The 15,430-nt window shown below is 36.0% G+C and overlaps 1 protein-coding gene across 48 annotated transcripts in view; it reads right to left on the bottom strand.

Annotated features, from left to right (window-relative positions):
* Positions 1-709: 709 nt before the first annotated feature.
* The window catches only part of LOC127832629 (uncharacterized), a 62,878-nt gene continuing 48,157 nt past the window's right edge, over positions 710-15,430 (bottom strand). For 23 of the 48 annotated variants that reach the window (XR_008027001.1, XR_008027002.1, XR_008026999.1 and 20 more), the window contains 8 exons: positions 13,996-14,082; positions 12,069-12,189; positions 11,733-11,903; positions 9,317-9,403; positions 5,309-5,395; positions 3,499-3,555; positions 2,917-3,031; positions 710-858 (listed from right to left, as the gene is read on the bottom strand). Coding sequence is in view for 7 of the 48 variants with exons in the window: in XM_052358187.1 (XP_052214147.1) it covers positions 2,922-3,031; positions 3,499-3,555; positions 5,309-5,395 (254 nt within the window). In the remaining 41 variants the exon portion in view is untranslated. The other 25 variants (XM_052358187.1, XM_052358190.1, XM_052358188.1 and 22 more) reach the window with 17 other exon arrangements.

Here is a 15,430-nt window from a genome sequence, read left to right as displayed (position 1 = left end):
GATAGTTTTCACAAAAAGAGGCCTTATATAAACGTATGTTCAATTTTGTGACCCCCAGGGCAGGGTCAAATTTGACCCAGGGGCATTATTTGAAAGAACTTGGTAGAGGACTATAAGATGTCACTACATACCAAATTTGGTAGCTCTAGACCCAATGGTAATGGACAGAAAGATTTTAAAGTTTTCACAAAATAAGCCCTTTATAAGCATATATATATACATCCTTGCATAAAAATTTCCGTTTTAATTCAAGTACAAATTTAATAAATGTTATTCAAGTAATACAATTAGGAGCTTAACTTACTCGTTGTAGGGGGCTAGAGATTCTCGATGTCCCGGGTACGGGCTCAAGTACCCTGTGGACCGGCGGCTCCTGTTCCGTGGCTGGCAGGATGAGCACATCATCACAGTATGAAACAACTTGTTTCATACTGTGATGATCGCAAGCGTTGCTCATCGCTGCAGCGTACCCCTCTCTTGCTTCCAGCCATGCAGATCTGAAAAGGAACACATGCGTATGAGAATGCTGAACGTCTTATAAGGTATCACTGCGGCTAAGGATGGTCTATAAAACAACACATGTCAAACGCCTATTTATAATTGTAAAATGTGGCACTAATAAACATCAATAGCTTAACATTGGCGAAACTGAAGTTATATTACAACACAAATGCTATCTAATATAACAGCAACTTACGTTCTCAATGTGGTAGGAGGCAGGGGCTCAGGGCTTGGGGTTAGCTGCAGAGGCTCCGGGCTAGAGCTAGAGGTGGAGCTGGAGTTTGCCTGCCCTGGCTGGAGTGAACTGTCAGCTCTCATCATCTTTGCAGCCAGCTGTTTTCCCCTAGGGGACCTTTCCTGAAACACAATTATGCTCATTGTTATGCTGTTATTTAATAACAAAATATAATATTACAAGTGTTATAGGATTAGGTGGACAGACAGACCGATCGACGGACCGACATATGCCAAACAATATACACCCTCTTTAAAGATATGTTTAACAAGTTCAAAGATGCTTAGATGCACTTGACATACTCTTGCAAGTATAATATGTAATACTCTAAATTAACCCGAACATCAACGTAATGTAAAGCGTTGTCACGGGATAGCCTGTGCAGTCTGCATTTGCTGACTACACAGGCTAATTACTCTTATACTAAACTGGACCTACTAAACAATGTAGCTAACCATAAAACCCTGAATGAGCCAATGAAATAAAATGTTATATTTATTTACAATTAACCAGCCAGTGTATCACGCAATGGCTGACTACACAGGTTAATTTCTTTAAATATTATATAATATTAAACAAACACTTATATAAAAAAGCAGCAACAACAAAACTGAAAAGGTAGATAGGGTACCCTGGCTACCCAGGGTACCCTGGTATTATAGGGTACTTTGATTAACCCTCACTGGTTAATAACACAGGCTAATTTCTTTATTAATATATTTATTCAATAGTAAACAAACACTAATATAACACCAAAAAAAACTGAAAAGGTATATATGGTACCCTGGCTACCCATTGTACCCTGGTATTTTAGGGTACTCTGGGAAGCCTGCACTGGCTAACTACACAGGCTAATTTCTGTATATATATATATAATTTAATATTAAACCTACACTAATATAAATAAAACATAAAAAAAACAAACCCTGAAAGAGCCAATGAACTCAAATGTTATATTTAGTTACAATTACAGATTTATCTCATAATTGCTAATAACAGACACATATTTTTAATTCTATTTCATTACTTTTTGCATATATCTTATTAAAAATGGCTTTGTTTGAACCTGTAGTCATTGTGTAAGTAATATTTTACCTTAATATGCATTCATCTATGATTTTATTGGCACAGAAATTGTTTCCTATCATGTCAGAAATTGTTTCCGTGTGAGCACCGTACATAAAAATGCTGATTTCATGATAGGTACTAGTTTTGATTAATTTAATTAGAATTATTACCATAGAAACCAATTTACCAAGCATGAGCGCGATGATTCACGAGTCTATTAACAATCGAATCAAATAGCTGTGTCCGAAAAACCACTACAACAATACATGTCTGTTCGAAGAACGCGCGTATTAACCCATTTATGCCTAGCGTCTACAAAAAAGGCATTGGCAAACAGCGTAGACCCAGATGAGATGCCACATGATGCAGCGTCTCATCAGGGTCTGGGCTGTTTTCTTAAAGGATTACTGTAAGAAATATTCTAAATAAAGAAATTAATACACTAGACATCCCTAATTTTGGAAATAAATTGATCAAATTTAGAAGGATGGGAAAGTCCACTAGGCATACATGGGTTAATATTTCAAATATGTACGGTTGATTCGTGTTTGGCCATATACTCGTATATCTTCATATTCTTTTTTTTATATTTTTGTTCTATAGATATATGGTCAACAATATCTAATAATGCGAAATAAGCCACGAAATCTGGCGCAACGTAAATGATTTGCATGTGATGCTGCTAAGAACTGTTAAGAAAATGGCATTTGCCGTCTCCTTGATATAACTCTCTATCTTTCATCATCCACAACAACAATCAACGCCATATATCTTTTTTATAGATAATTCTTGCTACTTTTGACTTTGAAGGATGACATTGACCTTGACCTTTCTCCACTAAAAATGTGCAGCTCTATGAGATACACATGCATGCCAAATATCAAGTTGATATCTTCAATATTGAACAAGTTATGGCCAATGTTAAAGTTTTTGGACGGACTGACTGACTTACTGACGGACAGTTCAACTGCTATAAGCCACCCTACCGGGGACATAAAAATAGCATCAGTTATTATGTAATGAAAATAATATTTTACACTTAAGAAATTCATTTACTTATGTCTGTGTTTGAAAACTGTTAGTGTGAATTGAATATGTAGAAGCAAACATACACTGTTCACATCCGCAGCCTTTGTTTTACTCTCCAGTAAGCAAACATACACTGTTCACATCCGCAGCCTTTGTTTTTCCTGTCGTGGCCTCTCATATTGATTTGAGCTTGTGTGTCTACAATGATTTACCATCATCACAATCATCACGATATTCTCTATCTTCACCTTTCATAGTATTTATCACCAACGTCATTATTAATATGAGCATTTTCAGAAGCATTTGATCAAATCACCAGATCATCCGATCGATATAATTGCAATAATCGGTCAATACCCATTCGTTTCACTTTGGTAATATAAGGATTGCTCATGTCTTACTACTGATTTATTACTTTGAAACTTGTGATTATTACACTCATTGTGTTTATATTAACATTGTGTATTACATGCTTGTGATAGGGATAATATGATAATACTTATGATGGCAGCTTAGATATTTCAGAAGATGAAATCTTGATGACGGAGAAAATGCAGATGGCGATGATAGTAGTATGATGGTGGTGTTGTTTATGTTGATAAAAGAACATGGCGAAATGTATATATATATATATTGCAATTGTGCAATTGTGGTACTTGTTTTACCTTCCTCGCTTAAACTCCAAAAAGAAGTTGATGGTGGTGTCGCTTGTGGAGTTTTTACTGAAATAGGAATGATAAATACATTAGACAGTATTTGAAAAATGGAACAATAAGAGTGTTATGCACATTAAGATGCTAACCTGTGACAAGAAGGAACTAAAAAATTCTGAGACAGTAGATAATAAGCATTAAATGACACATAAATATTCCATTTCTAGGAACACTTTTGTGACCAAATTTTGATAATTGAAAACATTTCAAACACGGAATGCTTATGTACAGATTTTAAACTTTAAGAGTCATTTATGAGAGACAAAACTAGTCAGCCAAAAGTGGGTTGTCTCTTTTATATGAGGTTGTGTAAACAAAGATCAAGGGGTCACTCGTTAATTATTTATAGATCCAATCATAGAGATTCCAAATGACAGCTTCTGAATAATATATTTATTGGACGAAAAGTCAATCCTTATCATCATCATCCCCATCATCCCCATTATCATCATCATCATCATCATCATCATCATCATCATCATCATCATCATCATCATCATCATCATCATCATCCCCATCATGATCATGATGATGATGATGATGATGATCATCATCATCATCAGTGGACCATGATGGAGGACAGAAACACAAAAGCTCATAGTGAGCACTGTTCGGGTAAGCTGGAAATAATAATAATCTTAAAACCACTAGGATTTGATTGCTTGTCTTAAAATATTTGGTTGTACCGATTTTGCTTTCATAAAGTTAAGGTCATTTGATATTCAACAATGTTAAAGGCCTTGGACAGTATCTGAAAGCATTAAGGAAAAAATACAAAAGTTTAAGTTCAAAGAAAATTCCTTAGTCCAATGCCCATAACTTTGCCAAAAATCAATGAACCAGAACAAAACACGGACTTTAACAGAAAGTCATGTAAATAGACTCAGACACCAAAAATCAGCTCAATATCTGGAAGTTTTTTGTCAAAAAAACTAGGAAAATCATTTATCATAGAGAAAATTACTAGGTCCAATGCCCATAAGTTTGCGAAACACTGTACCAGAGCAAAACTCACACTTCCCCTGTAAGGCATGTAGATAGGCACCCAAAATCAGCTAAATATCTGAAACAGTTTTGTCCAAAGCCCATTACTTCGCCAAATATCAATGGACCAGAACAAAACTGTCATTTCCTCTGTAAGTATTATAGGAAGACTCAAATAACAAAACCAGCTAAATATCTGAAAGTCCTTCGTAAAAAAATTCTGGAAACAATTATTTGATGGAAATGTTCTTGGTTCAAGGCCCATAACTTTGCCAAAATCGATTCACTGGAACGAAAATCACACTTGATCTGTAGGTATACCCATGTCCCAAAAATCAACTAAATATCTTAATTATTTTGTAAAAAAATCTCCTGAAAACAATTATTATAGAAACAAAATCCTTAGTTCAAAGCTCATAACTTCTCCAAAAATCAATTGACTGGAAAATAGATCACACTTCATCTAATAGTCATGTAGGTAGACTCACATAGGCAACAAGCCATCTTTTGATAGGGCACGATGTACGAAGACACCTAAACAGGCAGGCGGACCACATAAGCTCACCCTGAGCACTTATAATTTACATGTAAACCTTGTTATTGGACGCATGTGATTCTTAGTTACCTCTAGATTGGTAAGGAGTTAATATGCGACAAACCACAACAACCAATACTCAACAAACGACACAAGACGCACAAAAGCTCATAGTTGTTAAAAAAAGCTTCGGATACTTAGTTGTACTGAATTTATTCTTTGATCTCCTAGGTGTCTTCTTACATTTTTTATCAGGTACGGCATTTCTTGAAGGGCTGTCCAGCTTCGATTGCCAAGATTTGGACGGCTTATTTACCGCCACGGAAGATGCTGATTGAAATAGAATATTCAAACAATTATAATCACAAAAAGTCCTTGTTTAATAAGCTTTCAAAAAGGCAATCAAATGGACCCAGTTTAGGTAATAAACATGTATACATATACTTTAAATGAAACTTGTTCCTGGTTATTCACAATTATAAATTTTACACTATAAAACAGTGATTTGCAGTGGCAGTTTTTGTTACTGAGTTGGTGATCTAGCTGACTTGTTGTTTTGTCTTTAAATGGCTAGTACAATAGTTGGTACATCTCGCAAGAAACTTTTTAACTGTTTTTCATGGTGTGTTGAATTGGTTTAAACAAACTTGACTCATGAATGTTGCTCCCAGAGTATTTTTTTAAGATTTGACCTGTTGACCACACTTTTAGACAAGTCTGGCCCAGATTATAAATTGGCCTGTATTTGTCAAGATTAACAATCAGGCACAGATGCTGCTGAAATAGACAATAATAACAATTATTGTGAAGAAAATGTTTATAAAGATTTTGTTGCCGTTTTTAAGTCTACCTAAGTGCACAAGTCAACTTCCTTCACCTAAACAGGCACATGCCCTTATATTCAGAGTTGTCATTATGATTGTAAACAAAGGATTATTTTGGAAAAGTAACCGATTCGGCTGGGGGTCAAGGGGGCCGCCTAGGCCCCCTTGTATGTCCAGGGCAAGGCCCTGGTTTGGTGGGTCAGGGTGGCAAAGCCCCCCGACCGAAAACGAATTATAGACATTTTAGGGACAAAATACTGCTATTCTCAGAGCACAAAAAGTTGAAATGAGGTCTAAAAAGAATACAAAATTTTAAGATTTTCATATGTTTAGTATACTGTACATATTATATTGATAGATTTTTGCATGTTCCAATTCTATCCATTACTCGATAATCCAGTATAATTACGATTTCTTTTTTTCAAAACCATATTACGGCAAATATTGACAATAATGTCGTCAGCCATTTAACGCAAGTGCATATACAAATTGAATTGTGGGATTGGGGCATTCCCATTTAACATGCGTGAATCACTGTGACGCGATTTGAGAGCATTGAAAACCGTTTATATTTAGTAATTACGACAAATCAACGACTCAATCTAAACTGTTACATGTACCTCCTTTCAGAAAAGTAAGCGAAAGTGAAAGCGAAATTCTGAGAATAAAAACGCGTCTTTCTTTAAATTTTAACAAGTACTTTTCATTCCGGATCATGATATAACTTGTCAGGTCATTCATGCATGTAGACCTATATGTATGCATAGTTTTGCAATCTCAAAACACGTTATTTACCGACTTATTACATTATGTGTTATGCCCATTTGTATAACAAAATGTATTATTTAATTGAAGTATTTTCAAAAGAGCATTTTTTAATATGTGGCAACCTTTTCTTTAACTAAAAAAACTAGTTAATTACGCTCTACAGTGCTACATTCGTTAAGATGCGGTCAGTAATAATCTATGAAATATACAGCTATTTGATACAATTTCACGTGGGGTCGGCGTGTATTCGGCTGCCTGAGCGCTGATTGGTTGACGTGCTTACCAAGAAGAATTTGATTGACAGCTGGAAAAATCAATATTGGCCTATCGCTGAGAAATTCATTGAAAACAGTAGCTCTTAGGCGGAGTCAATGGACTGACTGAATGGGCGTCGCTCTACTATACTACGGTTATTTCTCGTCAATTATTGTCGGTTTGCGTGATCAAAACTTCCGATAGCAATTTTAAAGATTCAGGAAAAACAACCGATTTTCTGGCGATTTTAACCGATGAATTCGATCGGCAATCAGTTAATAATGACAACCCTGATATTACTCTTGCAGCCTGTGGAAATGCCAACAATAGACCCAGTTTAGGTTACTACATGCAACACATGCAAAAGATATCAGTCCGCACACTTTTCCCATACAATTAGAAGGTGTCTGTACTGAAACTGGCGGTCCTTGTTTAAGAGAAAAAAATATTTGTAAAACCGAGTTAAGTTTGAAAATGAAAACAAAACTAGGGGTATGTAAAAAAATCGAATTGGTTCATGTTAACTGTACTTCGATAAACTTTAAAACATTAAATTAAATCTGATTTTACACACAATCATACTTGGTATCTGTGCTAGTGGCGTAACAAACCCTAAATGCTATTCTTAGAACGAGACAAATATACCAATTTATTCTGTGAGTTGGGCGACATAACAAGTTTGTTATCGGCTGAATTCAATTTAACTGTTTTGAATCCAGGTAATAATCGTTAATCCGATCACACTACATTGCAGTAACCTTTTTCACTTTGACATTTGTATTGAGTTGTTCACACAGTTTCAAAATTACAAAAAAATATAAAAAAATGCAATGGTTGCCCCTAGGAGGTTATCTGAATGTACATACACCTTCTATTGGAGTTTTCACATGATGACTTTGATTTTTGCTGCATCGCAGCAAGATTAAAACCAAATTATGTTAAGCTCGTTCTGACTGAGTTTCAAATTGAGTCATTAATGTGGCTTCTATAGTGGCATCAAATATTTGACCTGGTGAACTATTGAATGAACAAGGGCTGTTTGTAAAACATGAATGCCCCCCATATGGGCTGTCCGTTGTAGTGGCAGCCATTGTGTGAATACAATTTTTGTCACTGTGACCTTTACCTTTGACCTAGTGACCTGAAAATCAATAGGGGTCATCTGCGGGTCACGATCAATGTACCTATGAAGTGTCATGATCCTAGGCAAAAGCGTTCTTGAGTTATCATCCGAAAATCATTTTACTATTTCAGGTCACCCTGACCTTGACCTTTGACCTTGTGACCTCAAAATCAATAGGGGTCATCTGCAAGTAATGATCAATCTACCTATGAAGTTTCATGATCCTAGGCATATGCGTTCTTGACCTATCATCCGAAAACCATTTTACTATTTCGGGTCACTGTGACCTTGACCTTTGACCTAGTGACCTCAAAATCAATAGGGGTCATCTGCAAGTCATGATCAATCTACCCATAAAGTTTCATGATCCTAGGCATATGCGTTCTTGAGTTATCATCCGGAAATCATTTCACTATTTCTGGTCACGGTGACCTTGAGCTTTCACCTAGAGACCTCAAAATCAATAGGGGTCATCTGCGAGTCATGATCAATGTACCTATGAAGTTTCATAATCCTAGGCCCAAGCCTTCTTGAGTTATCGTCTGACAACCACCTGGTGGACAGACCGACAGACAGACCTACATGAGCAAAGCAATATATCCCCTCTTCTTCAAAGGGGGGCATAAAAATAAGGCGTCTAGATAGGCAACAAGACATCATTTGATAGGGCACCACTGTACGAAGACGCCCTAAACAGGTGGACCACAGAAGCTCACCCTGAGAACTTAGATTTTACCTGCAGGGCTCAACATTAACCTAAAAACCAACTTGCCCTGCCGGGCAAGTACTTAGAAAATCTACTTGCCCTTAGAACGTAAAGCCACTTGCCCAAACATGAAATATCACATTAACTGTCAACCTCATATTTTTTAATAAAGATCAAAATGATACACCACAAAACCTTTTTTATTTTTGCACATTTAACAAAATTATTACAGCAATTAAAGTCTAAATAAATGCTCTTTGTTCTTTTTGCACTTGCCCGGGAGGACAACTTGATAATAAAGTAACTTGTCCGGACCCAACTTTTACTTTTCAGGGGCAATTGGACGACTGTCAATGTTGAGCCCTGACCTGTAAACCTTGTTATTGGACGCAAGTGATTCCTAGTTACCTCTAGATTGGTAAGGAGCAAATATGCGACAAACCACAACAACCAGTACTCGACAAACGACGCAAGACGCACAATAGCTCATAATGAGCATTTGTTAGTTGTTAGAATAGGCTTAAGATACTTAGTTGTACTGAATTTATTCTTTGATCTCCTAGGTGTCTTCTTACATTGCTTCTCGGGACAGGCCTTTCTTGAGGCCTTCTCCAGCTCCGGTAGTCTCAATGCGGAATGCTGATTCACCGCCTTGGAAGATGCTGCTTGAAATAGAAAATCCAAACAATTATAACCACAAAATGTCCTTTTTAATAAGCTTTCAAAAAGGCAATCAAATGGACCCAGTTGAGGTAATAACATGTACACATATACTTTAAATGAAACTTGTTCCTGGTTATTCACAATTAAAAAATTTACACTATAAAAACAGTGATTTACAGTGGCAGTTTTTTACTGAGTTGGTGATCTAGCTGACTTGTTGATTTTGTCTTTAAATGGCTAGTACAATTGTTGTTACATTTCGCAAGTAACTATGTAACTGGATTTTCATGGTGTTTTGAATTGGTTTGAACAAATTTGAATCATGAATGTTGTTCCCAGAGTGTTTTTTTTAAATATTTGACCTGTTGACCACACTTTTGGACAAGTCTGGCCCAGATTATAAATTGGCCTATATTTGTCAACATTAACAATCAGACACATATGCTGCTGAAATAGATAATACAAACAATTATTATGAAGGAATGTCTATAAAATTGTTGTAGCAGTATCAAATCTACCTAAGTGCACAAGTCAACTTCCTTCACCTTAACAGGCACATGCCCTTAAATTAATCTTAGACTTAGAAAGGCCAAAAATAGACCCAGTTTAGGTAACTACAGGCAACACATGCGAATGATATCAGACAGCAGACTTTTCCCACACAATTACAATGAAGATACACCATCTATTGGAGTATTGACATGATGATCTTGAGTTTTGCTGCATCTGAGCCAGATTAAAACCAAATTATGTTAAGCTGGTTCTGACTGAGTTGCAAATTGAGTCATTAATGTGGCTTCTATAGTGGCAACACCAGTGATTTTTTTTAATTTTTTTGTTACAGCCTGTGGCATTTGGATTGGGAAAATTAGTGCGATAAACCATGAAATTGGGAAAATTACGCAATAAACCATGAAATTGGGAAACATTATAAATATGATTATAAGAACAGAATAAAAATTGCTAAGTTCATGTTTGACAGCATTTTTATATTAGAAAGTGTTGCTTTCATGTCTTCTTACAACGTTTAGTTAATATCCTTCCACATGGACATTAAACTTGCAATAATCTATAGATTCTTCAATATGTATGTACCATTATGATTTAATCATAATCTCTTTAAGAGTATGAATTTAATTCAGAATGTTTTTTAAAGTAAAATATGATATGGTGAAAACATTAACAAATATTAACAAACATGCTTAAGTGTTCTTGCTGTGTTAATGTTGTATTAAATGGAGCTAAAATAATACATTTCATTTGTTTACCTTTTAATATCTTGCACAATTGACATCCTCAGTTCAATGCCATTTCACCAAACTATACAGCATGACAAACTTAATAAAGCAGAATATGCATATGAATCTGATTATACACAGATCCACTAACATATAAATAAAATCATGTTTGTCTCTTTCTATTTTCGAACGATACCCATCTTAAATGCTTTAACTTTATGAGTAAACTAACTCCAATTTCCCAACACAGATTTCCATGAAGCACTGTGAAGATTTCTAATAAATATTTGTTGTTGTTCATCTCAAACGTAGTATTTTGCGTTAATTGACACACACATTAAATTATCGCCTAATAACCATGTGATGTCCGCTGTTAATTTTAGTGTTATTTATCATTTTCGCTGCTCATCCCAAACTTCTCGTCTGCTTGCCGCCATCTTGGACGTGTGTAAAAACAGGCGTTAACAATTGGGATACATTGACTATCGACGGTATCCTCCGTAATATAGAGAGAGATGTGTGGATAGCAACGTAGAATTGTATTCGGCTACATTCACGAACATTCGTAAGTCAGTCGTCATTCGGCGAAGACTCGACAAGCTCGATCGGCACTCGTTCTACGAAATTAACGCTAAATGACATTGTAATCTTATTGGGAAAATTTGGTCATTTTTTGAGAAATTTTGGTCAGATTTTTGGGAAAAAACGTCATTTTTTTGCAATTGGGAAGCAGCCAAATATCAGCGGTAATTTTGGGCAAAAAAAATCACTGAAAACATATTTGACCTGGTGAACTATTGAATGAAAAATAAGGCGTCTAGATAGGCAACAAGACATTATTTGATTGGGTACAATATACGAAGACGCCCTTCAAAAGCGGACCACAGAAGCTCACCCTGAGCACTTAGATTTTACCTGTAAACATTGTTATTGGACACAAATGGTTCCTAGTTACCCCGTGATTGGTAAGAAGCTAATATGCCACAAACCACAACAACCAGTACTCAACAAACGACGCAAGACGCACAATAACTTACAATGAGCATTTGTTAGTTGTTAGAATAGGCTAAAGATACTTAGTTGTACTGACTTTATTCTTTGATCTCCTAGGTGTCTTCTTACATTGCTTCTCGGGTCAGGCCTTTCTTGGGGCGTTCTCCAGCTCCGGTAGTCTCAATGCGGAATGCTGATTCACCGCCTTGGAAGATGCTGCTGTTGATTTGTTTCCCATCTTCATTATTGACATCCTTGCATGGTACCTCTAGATTGGTAAGGAGCAAATATGCGACAAACCACAACAACCAGTACTCGACAAACGACGCAAGACGCACAATAACTTACAATGAGCATTTGTTAGTTGTTAGAATAGGCTAAAGATACTTAGTTGTACTGAATTTATTCTTTGATCTCCTAGGTGTCTTCTTACATTGCTTCTCGGGACAGGCCTTTCTTGAGGCCTTCTCCAGCTCCGGTAGTCTCAATGCGGAATGCTGATTCACCGCCTTGCCGAGATTTGGACGGCTGATTAACCGCATCGGTTGATGCGGCTTGAAATAGAAAATTCAAACATTTATAACCACAAAAGGCAAACAAATGGACCCAGTTTCGGTAATAAAATGTATACATATACTTTAAATGAAACTTGTTAGTGGTTATTCACAATTTGCAGTGGTAGTTTTTGTTACTGAGTTGGTGATCTAGCTGACTTGTTGTTTTTGTCTTTAAATGGCTAGTACAATTGTTGGTACATCTCGCAAGTAACATTGTAATTGTTTTTTCCATGATGTGTTGAATTGGTTTCAACAAACTTGTCTCATCAAGGTTGCTCCCAGAGTATTTTTTTAAAGATTTTACCAGGTGACCATACTTTTAGACAAAACCGGCCCAGATTATAAATTGGCCTTTATTTGTCAAGATTAACAATCAGGCACAGATGCTGCTAAAATAGTCAAAACAATCAATTATAATGAAGAAAATGTTAATTAAGTTTTTGTAGCCGTTTCAAGTCTACCTAAGTGCACAAGTCAACTTCCTTCACCTTAACAGGCACATGCCCTTAAATTACTCTTTCAGCCTAAGGAAAGGCTAAGAATAGACCCAGGTTAGGTAACTACAGGCAACACATGTGTAAGATATCGGTCCGCAGACTTTTCTCATACAAATAGAATGAACATACATCTTCTCTTGGAGTTTTGACATGATGACCTTGATTTTTGCTGCATCTCAGCAAGATTAAAACCAAATTTTGTTAAGCTGGTTCTGACCGAGTTTAAATAGAGAATACTAGGTCGGTGCCGAATAAAGCAAAGTTTATTTTGCGAGGCTTAGAAAATCTGAACCACGAGCCTTGGCGAGTGGTTCAGATTTTCGTGCCGAGCAAGATAAACTTTGCTTTATTCGGCACCGACCTAGTATTCGATTTATCCCATCAATTTTCTTAGTCGTAAATTATTTCTTTAAACATAGAATAGGAAAATCGAACTAGACGGAAAATCCCAAAGATATTTTAAGCAAACATTGTTTCATTATTTTAATCGTGTCGAGCCTAATACATTACAAAAAGATCAGTAACCAACCTGTTTTTCGTTTATCATACCTCTACGTCCCCGATTTTTAAGAAATAATGAAAAAAAGACACTAAACAACTGCATCTTTAGCGTGAAACAACATGCATTGTGTCGTATGACGTATTAATGATGACGTCACGAGTACGCGCACTTAATATTTGTAAATAATGTTTATTTGCTTTTTGAGTTGCAGTATGTGTAAAAACTATATTACATCTTGGTATCAAATTGTTTGTTTTGTTAAATCTGATTCGATTTTACTAAAAATGATTACTTTATAGTTAATTCCGAGTAATATGAACATTCTTCGCCGCGCGTGACAGCTATATTTCAGCACTGCTGAAATAAAGGTAAATTTATTCCACCGTGGTTTATTTCGACAATGCACGTCTGATGATGGGATAAAATTGAGTCATTAATGTGCCTTCTATAGTAGCATCAAATATTTGACCTGGTGAACAATTGAATGTAAAATAAGGCGTATAGATAGGCAACAAGACATCATTTGATAGGGCAGGATGTACGAAGACGCCCTTAACAGGTGGACCACAGAAGCTCACCCTGAGTACTTAGATTTTACCTATAAACCTTGTTATTGGAAGCAAGTGAATCCTAGTTACCTCTTGATTGGTAAGGAGCTAATATGCGACAAACCACAACACCAGTACTCGACAAACAACGCGAGACGCACAATATCTCATAATGAGCATTTGTTAGTTGTTAGAATAGGCTTAAGATACTTAGTTTTACTGAATTTATTCTTTGATCTCCTTGGTGTCTTCTTACATTGCTTCTCGGGACAGGCCTTTCTAGGGGCGTTCTCCAGCTCCGGTTCCATACATTCGGTATGCTTATTCATCGCCTCTGAAGATGCTGCTTGAAATAGAAAATACAAACAATTATAACCACAAAATGTCCTTGTTTAATAAGCCTTCATACAAGCAAACAAATAGACCCAGTTTTGGTAATAACATGTATACATATACATTAAATGAAACTTGTTCCTGGTTAATCACAATTAAAATTTTTACACTATAAAAACAGTGATTTGCAGTGGCAGTTTTTGTTACTGAGTTGGTGATCTAGCTGACTTGTTTTTTTGTCTTTAAATGGCTAGTACAATTGTTGGTACATCTCGCAAGAAACTTTGTAACTGGTTTTTCATGGTGTGTTGAATTGGTTTGAACAAATTTGACACATGAATTTTGCTCCCAGCGTTTTTTTTTTTTTATTAAAGATTTGACCTGAAGGATGACCTTGACCTTGAACTTCCACCACTCAAAATGTGCAGCTTCATGAGAACGCCGTTTTGAAATTATTATTGTTTTGACCTTTGTCCTTGAAGATGACCTTGACCTTGAAGGATGACCTTGCACTTCCACCACTCAAAATGTGCAGGTTCATGATAACGCCGCTTTGAATTTAATTGACCTTTGACCTTGAAGATAACCTTGACCTTGAAGGATGACCTTGATCTTGAACTTCCACCACTTAAAATGTGCAGCTTCATGAAAACGCCGCTTTGATTTTTTTTAAAACTTTGACCTTGAAGGATGACCTTGACCTTGAACTTCCACCACTCAAAATGTGCAGCTTCATGAGGTACACATGCATGCCAAATATCAAGTTGCTAACTTCAATATTGAAAAAGTTATGGCCAATGTAAAAGTTTTCTGACAGACACCATATATTTGACATTTGACCTTAAAGAGTGACCTTGACCTTGAACTTCCACCACTAAAAATGTGCAGCTTTATGAGATACACATGCATGCCAAATATCAAGTTGCTGTCTTCAATATTGAAAAAGGTTATGGCCAATGTCAAAGTTTGTTTTTTTCGAACGGACAGACTGACTGACATACTGACTGACGGACAGTTCAACTGCTATATACCACTCTACCGGTGGCATAAAAACTTTGACAAATCATTCAATTTAGTTATAAATAAACAAAATAATAAACCTGTACAGTAAATGTGAAATAAGTTAAATTCTTGGTAAGGAAATATATGAGATTTAGTATTATATAAATGCCTTCCCTTGAAAATAATTTATTCTAACAAATTTCTATTTTTAGTAGCAAATAATTAAAAGCCACTCTCTACAAATCTCTATTTTTAGTAGCAAATAATTCAAAGCCAATCTCTATTTTAGTAGCAAATAATTAAAAGCCACTATCGTGACTGTAGATTCACAACTCATGTGCATCTCCATGAAATAC

This window comes from Dreissena polymorpha, chromosome 5, assembly GCF_020536995.1.
Source record: "Dreissena polymorpha isolate Duluth1 chromosome 5, UMN_Dpol_1.0, whole genome shotgun sequence".
Classification (NCBI taxonomy): domain Eukaryota; kingdom Metazoa; phylum Mollusca; class Bivalvia; order Myida; family Dreissenidae; genus Dreissena; species Dreissena polymorpha.
Note: the sequence above shows the minus strand (reverse complement) of the source record. Positions and strands in the feature narration are given on the sequence as shown.